General features: G+C 36.8%; 4 protein-coding genes across 20 annotated transcripts in view; 3 read left to right on the top strand and 1 right to left on the bottom strand.

Moving 5' to 3' along the window:
• The window catches only part of KBTBD2 (kelch repeat and BTB domain containing 2), a 217,026-nt gene that overhangs the window by 50,938 nt on the left and 151,322 nt on the right, over window positions 1–14,766 (top strand). The window lies entirely within an intron of this gene.
• The window catches only part of LOC112670699 (uncharacterized), a 200,313-nt gene that overhangs the window by 53,614 nt on the left and 131,933 nt on the right, over window positions 1–14,766 (bottom strand). The gene's annotated exons all lie outside the window — the stretch shown is intronic.
• Window positions 1–14,766, top strand: part of LOC112670700 (retinitis pigmentosa 9 protein) — a 204,606-nt gene that overhangs the window by 81,619 nt on the left and 108,221 nt on the right. The window lies entirely within an intron of this gene.
• Window positions 1–14,766, top strand: part of NT5C3A (5'-nucleotidase, cytosolic IIIA) — a 55,195-nt gene that overhangs the window by 26,169 nt on the left and 14,260 nt on the right. For 2 of the 6 annotated variants that reach the window (XM_025464584.3, XM_035698315.2), the window contains exon 2: window positions 11,505–11,559. The exons of 2 other annotated variants lie outside the window; for them this stretch is intronic. In XM_025464584.3, coding sequence (XP_025320369.1) covers window positions 11,524–11,559 — 36 coding nt within the window. In that variant the 5' untranslated portion in view covers window positions 11,505–11,523. Of the gene's footprint in view, window positions 1–5,676; window positions 5,781–11,504; window positions 11,560–14,766 lie in introns of those variants that run through there. 2 more of the 6 variants (XM_025464583.3, XM_025464587.3) reach the window with 2 other exon arrangements.

The following is a 14,766-nucleotide window of genomic DNA, read 5'->3' as shown; positions in this document are numbered from 1 at the left end:
ATATGCAACTGATTAATTACTGAACCTAATCTGAAACTGATGATGTACTACATGTTAGCTAATTGAACATGAATTTAAAAAATAAATTTAAAAATTAAAAATTAAATCATACTCTTACAAACCTTGGTAGCATCTGCTTCAATTCTGGACAGTCACAGTGTTGAAGTTAGCTGACTGTTGCCTTCTTTAGAGAAGTTTTAAGGGAAGTCAGATGCTTAAATGGATGTTTTGCATGTTTAAAAGAATCACCTGGTGTATATATCATACAGCAATTACAGCAATTAGCAGGAACAAGTTTTGCAAGAGTCTATAGAGAGAGTATTGCATTTCACCTACTACTGAATGGGCTTCCTTATGTGATTTTATTGTTTTGTTTGGAATAATTTCCTAGGTGTCAGTCAAGTTCAGATTGAAGTTTAAAAATATATTCTAGGGCAGCCCTGGTGGCTCAGCAGTTTGACACCACCTTCAGCCCAGGGCCTGATCCTGGAGACCCAGGATCAAGTCCCAGGTCAGGCTCCCTGCATGGAGCCTGCTTCTCCCTCTGCCTGTGTCTCTGCCTCTCTCTCTCTCTCTCTCTCTCTTTCTCTCTCTCTCTCTCTCTCTCTCTCTCTCATGAGTGAATAAAATCTTTAAAAAAAAATTAAAAAAATAAAAATATATTCTATAGCCAAATGATGATTGGATTGTGGTAAACTGAGTTAGTAGTTGACTCTTAGATTGGGTAATTGAGAAATAAACTATCCTTACTATGTAGGTTTTGTGTAGAATTATGAAGTGATTTCTTTCACATACAACTATTAATTAATGTGGTACTTTTATTCCCTTTACTTCCGTGCCCCCAGATTAAAGGCAAAATCAATCAATATGTTATTAAGGTTTAAACTGGATAAAGGGCAGCCCAGGTGGCTCAGTGGTTTAGCGCCACCTTCAGCCCCCTGTGTGATCCTGGAGACCCAGGGTCGAGTCCTGTGTCAGGCTCCCTATGGAGCCTGCTTCTCCCTCTGCCTGTGCCTCTGCCTTTCTCTTTCTCTCTCTGTGTGACTCTCATGAATAAATGGATAAAATCTTTAAAACAAAAATGCCATCTGTAAAAAAATAAATTGGGTAGATTTGATTTTTAACGGGCTTTTTTTTTTTTCCATTTCAAATTTTTGAGAAACTTTTTTTTTAATTTTTTTATGATATTCACACAGAGAGAGAGAGAGAGAGGCAGAGACACAGGCAGAGGGAGAAGCAGGCTCCATGCACCGGGAGCCCGACGTGGGATTCGATCCCGGGTCTCCAGGATCGCGCCCTGGGCCAAAGGCAGGCACCAAACCACTGCGCCACCCAGGGATCCCTTGAGAAACTTTTTAATGGCAAAATACGAAGTGATCATTTTTAGCTTTTCAAGTTGATTGAATAAACTATCTAAATAGTTGTAGCTGGTTACTCAGAAGTACAAATGGCTATCTCTTTCTCCACTGATAAAGACACCTAGTTACAGTGTTAAAAGGGGAGAAAAATCTTCCAAAGATTTGAGTCCTGTATGGTAAGTTCCCTGCTCTTTGGTGTGTCAGTTGCAGGTATAGAGTTTCCTTTCAGAGCTTTATGAGTGATTTCTGTTTCCATGACCAAGAGTAAAGAAACTCCAGGACAACAGGGGCCAGTCATTGATTCCAGAGATCACAGTTAATTGTGCTGCTAAAAGAGCCTCTTTACAACTTCTAAATCTTCTATATTCCCTTTCAAAAACAGAACACAATATCTTAGAGCTATTTGAAACAAAATTCATTTTCTTTTACTCCATACTTTGTATTTGTGTCCTTGTTCTTTTTTTGTGGCATCGTTTCAAAACATTATTCTTTTTCTTTTTAAATATTTTATTTATTTATTTGAGAGAGAGGGAGAAAACATGAGCAGGAGGTGGGTGAAACAGAGGGTAAGAGAAAAGCAGACTCCCCCGCTGAGCAGGGAGCTGGACATAGGGCTCGATACCAGGCCCATGGGAACACAACCTGAACCCAAGGTAGTCGCTTAACCGACTGAGCCACCCAGGCACCCCTCAAAACATTATTCTTATTCACAGACATCTCTAGCCCTATCATGTAAGTTATGTGTATATCATTGCTTAGAAACAGCATGATATAATGAGAAGAATAGTCACATTAGTAGTAACTTTTCCAGACCTTAGGTTCCTTATCAATAAATAAGAGAAGTATTCTCTTTCTCATAAAGCTTTACTGAATAAACAGAATGTATTGTCAGGGATTAAGAACACCCTGTCCCCTCAAGGTCCTTCTAGCTAGAGTAAGAATCAAATTGATATGAGACAGATTAACAGGAGAAAATCCAATTTAGTAGCATACATATAGGGAATCCACAAAGACATGGAATTTCTGAAGACTATCAGGCAAAATGAGGTATGTATGTCATTCTGAACTAAGGAGAAGGGGGTGTAGGGGTTTGGGTCTTCAAAGGGAAGGAATGCAGTCCTCAGGAAAAATGAAAAAGAGTGTTTGGTAAACAAATATATGTTGGGTCACTTAGAAACGGTGGGACCAAGAGAGGGCTTTGATCAAAGAGGCCTTGCTAGGTTCTTCTCTGTCTACTATACCTAATTCATAGCATAATGTAGTTATCTATGGGGATAGCTCTCTTCCTGGAGCAGGTCCTTTATCTAAATTCTTTTTAGGCACTTTTGGGGGGTGGGAGGGTCAGGGTAAATAGCTTTTCCTAAATCTGCTAGGTCTTGATTGCTTTTAACTCAAAATAATCTGTATGTTAAAGTGAGCCATTTTAGGGCAGCCTGCCCTTGGTCCCACAGTATATAACAGGCCATTCATTGCATGCTTCTGGGATTCTGAGAGGGTAAGAAAAGGGCTTGAAAAATGTTGGTCCCTCCTGAAAGGATTGCTCACCAGGCATCCCATCACACCCCAAGCACATATGCACACTGGGTGGAACTGATCTTGTGGGAGAAGTTCCCTGTAAGCAGGGAACAATGCTCCTGTTGCCTTTCTTCTCTCCTTGGGCTAGCAGAGCAGAACACCCGCAGAGCCAAAGTCATCTTCCACCCCCTTGATAACATACTAGCCAAGTTTCTTTTCATGCTGTATTTTGTTTTGTTATAGAGCCAACTGGCTGAATTCCTTGTTCTGTCTCCACTTTAGAAGTACTGTTTCAATTTATCCACCCATGATTGACTCTGGTTGTTTTACTTTATTTTTAACTTACTTTTCTGATTATGGACATGGTTGATGCTACTACTGTAATGTTTGTAATAAGCCATTTTCTGTTTCCTAAGGAACTCATTTTATAAAACTCAGAAATAAAAAATAAAATAAAATAGGGGCAGCCGCGGTGGCGCAGCGGTTTAGTGCTGCCTACAGCCCAGGGCATGATCCTGGAGACCCGGGATCGAGTCCCACGTCGGGCTCCCTGCATGGAGCCTGCTTCTCCCTCTGCCTGTGTCTCTGCCTCTCTCTCTCTCTCTCTGTGTCTCTCATGAATAAATAAATAAAATCTTTTAAAAAATAAAATAATAAAAATAGCCCCTTAATCCCATCTGATATTGTCTTTTATATATTCTATTTTAGACTTTCCAATGCTTGTATAAAGAATTTTCCCCCCAAATTAACTCTTGCTATAGATACTCTCATAACTTTTTTCACTCAATAGATCATGTATCCTGAGTATATCTGTAAATATCCATCTCATAGACCCCACCCATTGATTTACAGGCATGGATTCTGAAGTCAGAAAGTTTGAATACATTTCTGCTACTTCTCAGCTACAACTTTAATTTATTCACCTGAAATATGAGGATAATAATAGCACATACCTTCTGGGGTTATGAGTGTTATAGGAGATGAAGTATGTCTATGTCAAGTGCTTAGAAGTACCTAACACATAGTAAACATACAATAAATTTTAGCTATTTATAATAATCATTTTTGGGAACTGTATAATCTTGTATTTTATGTGTATACTACAATATATTCACCTCTCTTATATTAATGAACATTTAGATATTGGGCATTTAGGTTGCTTACAGTCTATGGGGCACCTAGGTGACTCCGTCAATTGAGCATCCCTCGCGTGATCTCAGTTCAGATCTTGATCTCAGGGTCATGAATTTGAGCTCTGTGTTGGGCACCACTCTGGGCCTCAAAAAAAAAAAGTCTATAGAATATATCTTTGCAACTAAATCTTTGTGTACTGCCTTATTTCCTTAAGTTAGTATTCTCAGGACATAAAATTGATATGTCAAAGGGAATGTATATTTCTGAAGCTTATAATAATATTTCTAAATAGCTCTTCAAAAAACAACTCTGACTCCAGCATTCTTTATGTTGTTAAGAATGATTTATCTTGAGTCATCTTTCTGAGTGCTAGCTTTAAAATTCTTATCATTGCTACTTATGTTAATATATTATAGGACAGTTAAGTCATCGTATTCATACGTAATACAGGCGTATTTTCAAAAAGGATCACCTGGTAGCCCTTGAGCCTCTATTAGTAGAATATAAATGATTTTCTTGGTAGAGGAATGTTTTGTTGTAAGTCTTCTTATCTTATTAAAATAAGACAGCAGTGCCAAATTTTTAACCTTTGGTAGGTACCATGTTTGGATAATTTGCTAGTGACCTTTGAAAAAATCATTTAAACATTTTTTTGCATTGTTTTTAACAGAGTATGCTACTTCACAAAGTTTGACTACTGAAATGCTATGTGGGTTTGATTTCTCTTGAGCAAAGAGAAAAGGCAGATATAAATATTTATGTAAGTGTAGCCTCCTCGTGTTCCTAATGATAAAGCTTCCCAGAGAGCCCGTAGCATAACTTAACTATCAGGCCCTGACATATGGTATTTGCATATTGCAGCCTGCTACTCGGGTTAAAAGCAAGCCTGGTTCTCTTTAAAAGTTAAAAATATTTTTCTTCACAACAGTTTCACTGTTTTTATTTCTAACAGGAAAGTAACATTTTCAATCTTCTAACCTTAAAACTTAGTTTTCATTGTTTGTGTTCAGGTTTTTTTAGCAAATAAAATTTACAGTGTAGGCAATATGAAGAAAAACCTTAAAATCAATAAAGGCTCTTAACATTCTAGTGACCGCACTTACATGCATCATGTCTTTTCTCCTGTGTCTTAAATGAGGTAACCTTTTTTAAAGTTGTGACTAAAATATACCAACATAAAATTTGCCATTTTAACTGTTTTTAAGTGTACCATTCAGTGGAATTGAGTACACTGACATTGTGCAACCATCACCACCATCCATCCCCAGAATTCTTCGTTTTCCAAACTGAAACTCTGTCCCCATTGAGCAATGGCTCCCTTTCCCCTCCCCCCAGGCCCTAGCAAACAAAACCTACTTTTTTTTTACTTTGTATTGAAATATAATATTCATACAGAAAGATACATATACCACAAGTACACTGACAACCAAAAAACAGGATGAGGAAGGGGAGTATTTTAAGTATTAATATGGAAGTTCCAGTTTTCTTGCAGAGCTGTTTGCCAGCTCTAATAATACAGATTTACCTTCTCTTAACTGTCACATTATTTCAATTGATCATTTTCTGTAGACTGGCCGGTGAGTAGCTCAGAGCTAGCAAGTGTCACCCAGAGCATAATGAAGCACTGTGTAGTAATGCGTCACAAGACCATTTTTGCATAGAGCTTAGCCAAGGCTTTTGGAACCGCCCTCGGGTGCACCTTGTGCTATATTAGTGCTTCTCAGACAGGAAGAATTTTCTTTCGCTGGCGTAGCTCGTCCGGTTACCTGCAGGGTAAGTGTGTACAGCTCATGTCAACAAAGAAGTTTCTCTGGCTTCTCTTTATCTGACCCTTATTTGGCTCAGTATCTTGTTGAAATTTTAGGCATTTAAAAATACAAATTAAAAAAAAAAAAATAAAATAAAAAAAATACAAATTAAGGAAATAAAAATAGAATAAAGCAGTATAATGTAAAACTTCACAGTTTACAAAGATATGAATATGTAAAACTTCGCAGTGTCTTGGGTCTTAGAAATTACAGTTTAAAGGATCTAATTTTCAGAGCTTCTTGTTTCATATGTAAATATTGAGAAAAAGCAATGTACCCTCAGAAATCTCAAAGGAAAAAAAAACACTGTAAGATCCAATTTTGTTGTTCATTTAGTTGCTCTGTGACTGATTTTGCTGATTGCCACATAAATTTGTGTCCCTAGGACTGGGAACCATATATTATGCCTTGGAATCATATATAATGCCTAGTAATAATTAATTTTTATTTTGTGCGTGTGCGTTTTATCTAAGATACTATGGAATAGGATTATATGATATGTTTTATGAATTGATAAAAGCTGGATTATAGTCTCTAAAGTTTAATGAATTGTACACTGAAAATTATGGTTCAAAAAAAAAGAAAATTATGGTTCAAACATATATTACTATAAAACCCTAGAATGTTGTGGCTTAGATTTAAATAATTGAATTTACCTTATTTTTTATAGTTTTTTTTTTCTTAATGAGGAAAATTAGATAATGCAGCAGACCATTTCTGTAAACAGTTTATTTGGTTTTTATTGGCAGTCTATATCCAAGCCCTGCATCTCTAGATATTGCTTACCACCTGTGCTGCTGTTCTAGGACAAATTCAAGGACAGAACTCAGAGTGCCCTAAGTGTAATCAGTATAAATTACTTAATTTCCATGTGTCTTGGTTTACTCCGCTTGAAAAATGCTATTAGATATTAGGACAGTGGGGGTGGAGAGGATATATGAATAAATTCTAAGTTCTGAAATCATGTGTTTTTTTAAGTATCCATCAAATTCTGACTAAGAAGCCAAGTTTTACTGCCTAAGAAAAGTGGTGTAAATTGCCAATTTTTAAATAACTAGCCTTTGAAATCTATTTTTCCTCTCTTTTATTTCCTTCTCTTCCCTTCCTATCTTTTCTTCTTCGGCCCAACAGGCTCAGGAAAGACCTGAGAATATTCAGTTTCATTTTTGTCTTACGTGTGTATTGAGAAAGTTTCACTTTTCAGTTTGGGTTTTGTTTTTTGTTTTTTCTCACTGCTGCCTTGAAAAGTCTAATTAGGGAGAATTATTTAAATGCTCCAAGAAACTGATTTACAATGCTACTGAAATGACAAATTTATGTTTGATCTTTCTTGTGCTAATCACCCTAAGAAAGTGTCATTATTAAAAATATAAGCTTAGGTCAAGTAATACAGTTGCTGGAAAAATGTAACAAAAATGGATTCATTTGGAAGTTTAATACCGTTGCTGGTACCCTGTCCAAATTATAGTAATACGTGCCCTTTTCTTATGTAAGTAATGTACAGTTTACCATTCAAAATTTCATTACCTTATTGTTGTGTAGTGTAACTGTCTCTGCAAGTATCACAATTGAAGCAGAATCACAACTTTTTAAGCCAAAGATATTGGTGAACATAATCTTTCTCACTTTCACATAAGACAGTCAGGTGGATATTTAAAAATATTCAATTTGCATTCAGATAAAGGCAAGTAAAGTTTTTTCATGTAGACATAGAAATTTTAAGTCATTGATTTGATTAACATCTTTTCAAGATTAAGTTAATGATCTCAGAAGGAGATAGATACCACAATCGCTAAAACTTTTCTGTTATCAACTTTGTGCTATTCCAGTCAAGTTCTTACCTCTTGCTTCCGTCTTTAGCTTTGTCCTACATATTCTGTGTAATGAACACTTAACCTCATAGTGAAAGCACACAGAGTAATTCTTTTCCCATTTCCACGCTTACTAGTCGACATGAAAAATTCCAAAGACTTTAAAACTTCAAAACTTCCTATGAAGACGGTTCATACTTCCAAGGCTGGCATTTTCTATTTTTGAATGTGTCTTCTACACTTGATGTGTTGTTTCCAACAGCCCTTCTCCTGAAGCATCTGCAACAGATGACCGCTGGCAAAGTGAGCCAGAACATTATATACCAAGTATAGGTTTACAAGTCTATTGGTTTAAAAATACCCTGCCCTAATTTTCAGTGTCTTCCTTAGATTAGTGCCAGAATGCTGGCATTTATGCCTTACTCCTGACACTTTTGTAATGATAGAGACAATGGGGTGATTTTTGCGTTGGAACAACAGTATCACTTTATGTGATATTATCCCCGAACAAGGATACATTCTGGTCAGATTGCCAACCTTCAGTTGAGATTTGCATAGTATCCATGAACTATTAGTTTATCAAAAATAATGCCCTAAAATTTGCCATTATCAAATTTCTGATGACTCTTTGTTTTTGTTTGTGTTTCATTTAAAGAAAATACATAGAGACTATGAGAAAGACAGTTACTTTTTTACTTACTGATGGTGGATTTTTTTCCCCCTCTTTTCTATTTTTCTTCATAACCATAAATGAGCCAAACTTGGTGGTGGTGGGAACAGGAATTGGGCTGCCTGGCTCTGTATAACAAGATTTGAGATTCCCAGATATTAAAATGTATTCTGCACTGCTTGAATTGTTTTTCTTTGGGCTTTTCAGATGTTCTGCAAACTCTATAGTACTTTTCCACATTCTTCTTCCTCTTTTCCAAGCTGATAAAGTGGTTTGATTGATTGATTGATTTTTTTTAAGATTTTATTTATTTATTCATGAGAGGCACACACACACAGACAGAGAGAGAGAGAGAGGCAGAGACAGGCAGAGGGAGAAGCAGGCTTCCCATGGGGAGCCATATGTGGGACTCGATCCCAGGACCCTGGGATCACAACCTGAGCCAAAGGCAGATAGATGCTCTACCACTGAGCCACCCCGGCATCCCAGAATGGTTTTATTTAAATAGTGGTTTCTGAGAAATATAGACCCCTGTTCAGATAGTAAACATCAAAGGAAAACCATAAGCATATTGTATGCTTTGGTTCCTGTAAATGAAGAAACAGATTTTTTTTTGTTTGTTTGTTTTTAAAAGATTTTATTTATTTATTCATGAGAGACACAGAGAGAGGCAGAGACACAGGCAGAGGGAGGAGCAGGTTCCTTGCAGGGACCCCAATGTGGGACCTGAGCCAAAAGCAGATATACTTAACCCCTGAGCCACCTAGGTGCTCTGAAGAAACAGATTTGTAAACAACTTCTATGGCATCTTCTTTGTTCAAGATCAAGGATTGACAAAAAGGAAGGGTTACTTTAATTTGACTACAATCCTCTAAAAGGCTACTAACCAGGGCAGCCCCGGTGGCTCAGCGGTTTAGCGCCGCCTTCAGCCCAGCGTGTGATCCTGGAGTCCCGAGGATCGAATCCTATGTCAGGCTCCCTGCATGGGGCCTGCTTCTCCCTCTCTGTGTCTCTCATGAATAAATAAAATCTTAAAAAAATAAAATAAAAGACTAGCCACGCCCCCAGCATGGCCTCCAAGGGCCGGAGGCTCCTATATAAAAATAAATAAATACAATAAATAAAATAAAATAAAATAAAATAATAAAATACTACTAACCCTCAAACCACCACTACAATTACGTTTTAGGGGTAGTGATCAAAGTACTTATGAGTTATATAGAGTATATAGATAAATAAATACTTCTGTAGATACTAGATTATTTTTTAGATGTGAAAAATTGAGTTATCTTACTATTTGGAAGTACTGCTTACTCAGCTCTAAGATGCCATCAATTATAAGACTTAGCTTTTCTTAGTGGTGGGGTGGGGGGGGACAGGAATACCTTTTTATAAGACATTTCCCAATTTTATGCGTTTAAAATGCAAGGGGAGAAATGAATTTTAGATTTTGAGAACATTTTATGTATCTGCTATAATACATTTTAATTATAAAGAACATAGATCTAATGTCCAACTTTTTTTTAAGATTATTTATTTGAGAGAGAGAGAGAGAGAGAGCAGGGGGAGGGACAGAGAGTCTTAAGCAAACTCCACACTGAGCGCAGAGCCTGTTGCAAGGTTCGATCTCACAAGCCTGAGATCCTGACCTGAGCCAGCTGAGCCACCCAGGCACCCCTATAATGTCCAACTCTTAAGAAAAAGTTGTTTTTCCATTTCAATAAAGTTGCCCTTTTTAAAAACTGCTTTTCTTAAAAAATTTTACTTACCTAGTCTAAAATAAAAGTAAAGTCATGGAGGAATAAAAGTAAGTAATTTTCCCTAAGATCAATACTGCAAAAATGAAAAAGAAAAAAGAATAGTAAAAAAAAAAAAAAGAGAGAGAGAGAGAGAGAGAGAGAAAAGAATAGTGATAAGAGATTTTATTTTATTGAGATTTTTTTTAAACTACTTCTTTTGGTTTAACAAATTGATATGTATAAATCCCACCCAAACCCATAAAATGATTGTTTAATTAAAACTATCACGTACTGGGATCCCTGGGTGGCACAGCGGTTTGGCGCCTGCCTTTGGCCCAGGGCGCGATCCTGGAGACCTGGGATCGAATCCCAAATCGGGCTCCCTGCATGGAGCCTGCTTCTCCCTCTGCCTGTGTCTCTGCCTCTCTCTCTCTCTCTCTCTCTCTCTCTCTCTCTGTGACTATCATAAGTAAATAAAAATTTTTTAAAAATTAAAAAAAAAAAACTATCACGTACTTATTTTGGGCCAGACACTGCTAGATTCAGATACTGACTCAGATAGAAGTCACATCATTTCACAAAATTAGAGTTTAATATGGGAAAATTGAAGACTAAACTTGGCTTATGTGCATTATGTTTCTCTTTATGTTCTATTCATATCTTCCTTCATTGATTCAGTAATAATATTACATAATTTTCCCACAGACTTCATCCTTATATGTAGAGAAAATGTTGATAAAATATTCTTGTAAATAAAGCTTTTTCTTACAATTACAAACTTCACTTTAACTCTTTACTTAAATCTTATCAATGCTATATAAGTTCTTTTTTTTTAATTTTTTAAAATTTTATTCATGAGAGACACAGAGAGAGAGGCAGAGACAGAGGCAGGCTCCATGCAAGGAGCCCGACCGATGTAGGACTCGATCCCAGATCCCGGGATCACACCCTGAGCTGAAGGCAAACGCTCAACCACTGAGCCACCCAGGTGTCCCAACACTTTATAAGTTCTTACAGGGCAGCCTGGGTGGTTCAGCGGTTTAGTGCCACCTTTAGCCGAGGGCATGATCCTGGAGAGCTGGGATCAAATCCCATGTTAGGCTCCCTGCATGGAGCCTGCTTCTCCCTCTGCCTGTGTCTGTATGTCTGTCTGTCTGTCTCTCTCTCTCTCTCTGTGTCTCTATGAATAAATAAATGATCTTTAAAAAAATAAACACTATTAAAAAGAAAAGTTCCCATAGGAGAGCGCAAATTTTTCATACAAAATTTTTAACTCCAAAGTTTGTAAGACAGAGAGGAAATCTTTGCTGAGCTTCTTAGGTAAGAAATAGAGGTGCCTTCGTATTTATGTCAAACCAGAAATACCACCTTACTATGTCATTAACCTACAGGAACAGCCTGAAATATATATACGTCACGTGTACTTTTTTTCTCTCTCTTTTACTGTGACATCACCTGGGGAAATCCAGAAGATTGGATAACCAAGAAATGCCTAATCAAGATTCTGCTGTACATGTGAAAATGGTGGGTATTTGAGTATTTCCAGTTCCATTTATTAATGGTGAACCTTCACCACTTTTACCTTTGTCTCTAAACAGATCATTAATTATGGGACTGTACCTTTATATAGGTCTTTCTTCACAGTGTTTGATACACAATAGAACCTCAACTGTTTGTATAATTGGATTTCACCTTACCTTAGAAAAAAATTTTTTGCTTGAAATACGTGTATTAGTGTTTCTCAGCATGTAAAATGGTTACCCCATTCCTTTTTGTGCTAAATTTTCCTTGCTCAGCAATAACACAAATTATATAGCATGAGATGCGTTAACTTCTGAATTAAAATGACAAATGTTTAAATTTTTAAAATTAAAAACTTCTTGTATAATACTAGAGTTCATTGCATTATTGCCATTAGAATGAGGAAGGAAGAATATAGCCTTTGGAGTCAGAACTGACTTCAGCTGTTAATTTAGTCTTTAAGAGCTGTGATACCCTTGAATGAGGGTGACAATCTCACCTTTAAGAAATTGTATGAAACCACCAAACTCGTGTTTTATTCATATTTTCCCAGCTTTATTGAGATATAACTAACAAAATTGTGAGATATTTGAAGTGTACAGTGTGATGATGTGAGATTTGATATACATTGTGAATCACCTCCCCCATCTAGTTAACACATCCATCACCTCACATATTTACCCTTTTTTGGCGGTGGGGGGCCATGGAGAACATTCAAATTCTACTCTATTAGCAAATTTCAGTTATACAATAGAGTTATAGTTATAGTTATAGTTACAGTTATAAACTATAGTCATCATAGCATACATTGGATTTTCATACCTTATTCATCTTGTAAATGAAATATTCTTATTCATATTTAATGAAAAAGTATGTAAAGTGCCTAATAGCACACAGTAAGCACTCAGTAAATGTCAATTTCATGTTATGTTAGTGAGTGTTTTAACTATGCAAATGCATTTATTTGTATGTGTAGAAAAAATTATATCTGTTTTCCATATTCACAGTGGTAAAATCCTAAAAATCACAATTTTTCCCTCTCTTTTAAAGAGGACAACTGCCCCCATGATCACCTTATATTTTCTCTTTGTTGTTTTGTTGCCATTCTTTCTCTTCTCTTGTATTTTCTTCTTCTTTCTTTCTAGTTTTCTTTTCATTTGAGCCCAAAAACCAGAACATGACTTAGCATGCAAACAGCTTTGTATCACAATTAATAAATCTCTTGTTCAGCTTAGCTGTCCTCAACCAGCCTGTGACAGGAGGTGAAAGATGCCTCAAAGTGCTGATTAAGCTGCCATCGATGTAGTTATTGCTGTTAGGATGGAACATATGAAATTGCTGTGCGTTTTTATGTTGAATAGTCCAACGTTGGCAGTTTCATTTGGTTCAGCTTAATACATCAGCATGATCTCTGCTTCCATTGCATGATTAACACTGAAATTTATCTCTGATATATAAAGTTACATGAATCTAAACTTTTGTGTGTGTGTGTGAGTTGATGATTTTTAACCAAAATGAATACAAGTGATGTAGGAATGTCCTACCATGTACATGGGTGTTACTTGGGTCCCATCTCTAACATGTCTCTTTGGAAGTAAGTAGCACTGTAGTTAACCCACAAAGAGACTGTTGAAGGAAAACCAGCCCCTAAATGGTACATAAATATATACACATATATATATGTATATTATATTTTCTATCATTGCATTAAGTTGCATAGTTTTTAAATTGGAGTTTGGTTTTCTAAAATGTTGGTATATCTTTTAAGTTGGCAGCTCCTTAAGATGCTGTTCTTGGGACACCTGGGTGGCTCAGAGGTTGAGCGTCTGCCTTTGGGCATGATCAGGGATTGAGGGTATGATCCCGGGATTGAGTCCCACATCGGGCTTCCAGCATGGAGGGTGCTTCTCCCTCTGCCTGTGTCTCTGCCTCTCTGTGTGTATGTCTGTGTCTCTCATGAATAAATAAATAAAATCTTAAAAAAAAAAAAAGATGTTGTTCTTAACTTCTCATAATCTGGCTCCAAATCTCTTTCCATACCTTACACACACAATCTCTCTCCACCACATACACTGAAGTTCTAGGCAGAGCTATTTATCTTTTTCCCACATTTGACCCTGAACTTTGGCTCATGATCTCAGCATATACAAATCCTGCTTCTCTTTGAAAGCCTAACTCAGTTGGCTCTTCCTCTTTTGGCCCTTGCAGAAGTAATTTCAGTTTCTTCTGTTCCTCTTACGTTTTATCTGGACATCTGAGCAATGTATTACTTGTTTGGGCTCCTGTATTACAATCCATGTAAGAGTACATTGTGCCTTGAGTTTAAGATGTTTATCTTACTAAAACCTTTGTATATCTTACAGAGCTGCCTTATACTTAATGACTGTATGTTGAATGAATGAGTTTGGCCTACTCTCCCATAATGTGGAGATGGGGAGACAAAAATGTGGTAGGCAGGGAGAACTGGCTATCACTACACTTTAGTAATGCATAATCTTCTAAATAAATCGTAGAATCATCCATATATGTGAGTGAATATACCAATCTGAATAGGTGGCTTTGGATCTGTACTTTTTATGTAAGTACATGAAAATTGTAGTCCCCACTCCTCTGTACCAACGTAGTTAATGAAGTCTTTTGCTTGGACCAGATATGAACATCGGAAAACAAAAAAAAATATTTCCCCTGAGAACTACAAAGATCCTTAAGTCATTTATTTATTTATTTTTAAAGATTTTATTTATTTATTTATTTATTCATGAGAAACAGAGAGAGAGAGGTAGAGACACAGGCAGAGGGAGAAGCAGGCTCCATGCAGGGAGTCCGATGTGGGACTTGATCCCGGGTCTCCAGGATCGTGACCTGGGCCAAAAGGCGGCGTTAACCCGCTGAGCCACTCAGGCTGCCCATAGGTCATTTAAACTAATGTTTATGTGGGCCATTTTCAGAGAAATACAGGTAAACATTATTAGGACAATTTTGTGACTATACCACGCAGATACTCTGTGATATCCTGTCTCAATATATCTGCAAGATAATCTCAAATAATCAAATATTGTTGTAGAGTTGTGAATAAAACTATATAACCTTGAAATCAACTTCTTCAGAAATCATTGCTTTTTTTTTTTAAGATTTTATTTATTCATGAGAGAGGGAGGCAAGAGACACAGGCAGAAGGAGAAGCAGGCTCCATGCAGGGAGCCCAGTGCA

This window comes from Canis lupus, chromosome 14, assembly GCF_003254725.2.
Source record: "Canis lupus dingo isolate Sandy chromosome 14, ASM325472v2, whole genome shotgun sequence".
Taxonomy (NCBI): domain Eukaryota; kingdom Metazoa; phylum Chordata; class Mammalia; order Carnivora; family Canidae; genus Canis; species Canis lupus.
The sequence above is the reverse complement of the archived record's forward strand: the minus strand, read 5'-3'. Positions and strand labels throughout refer to the sequence as shown.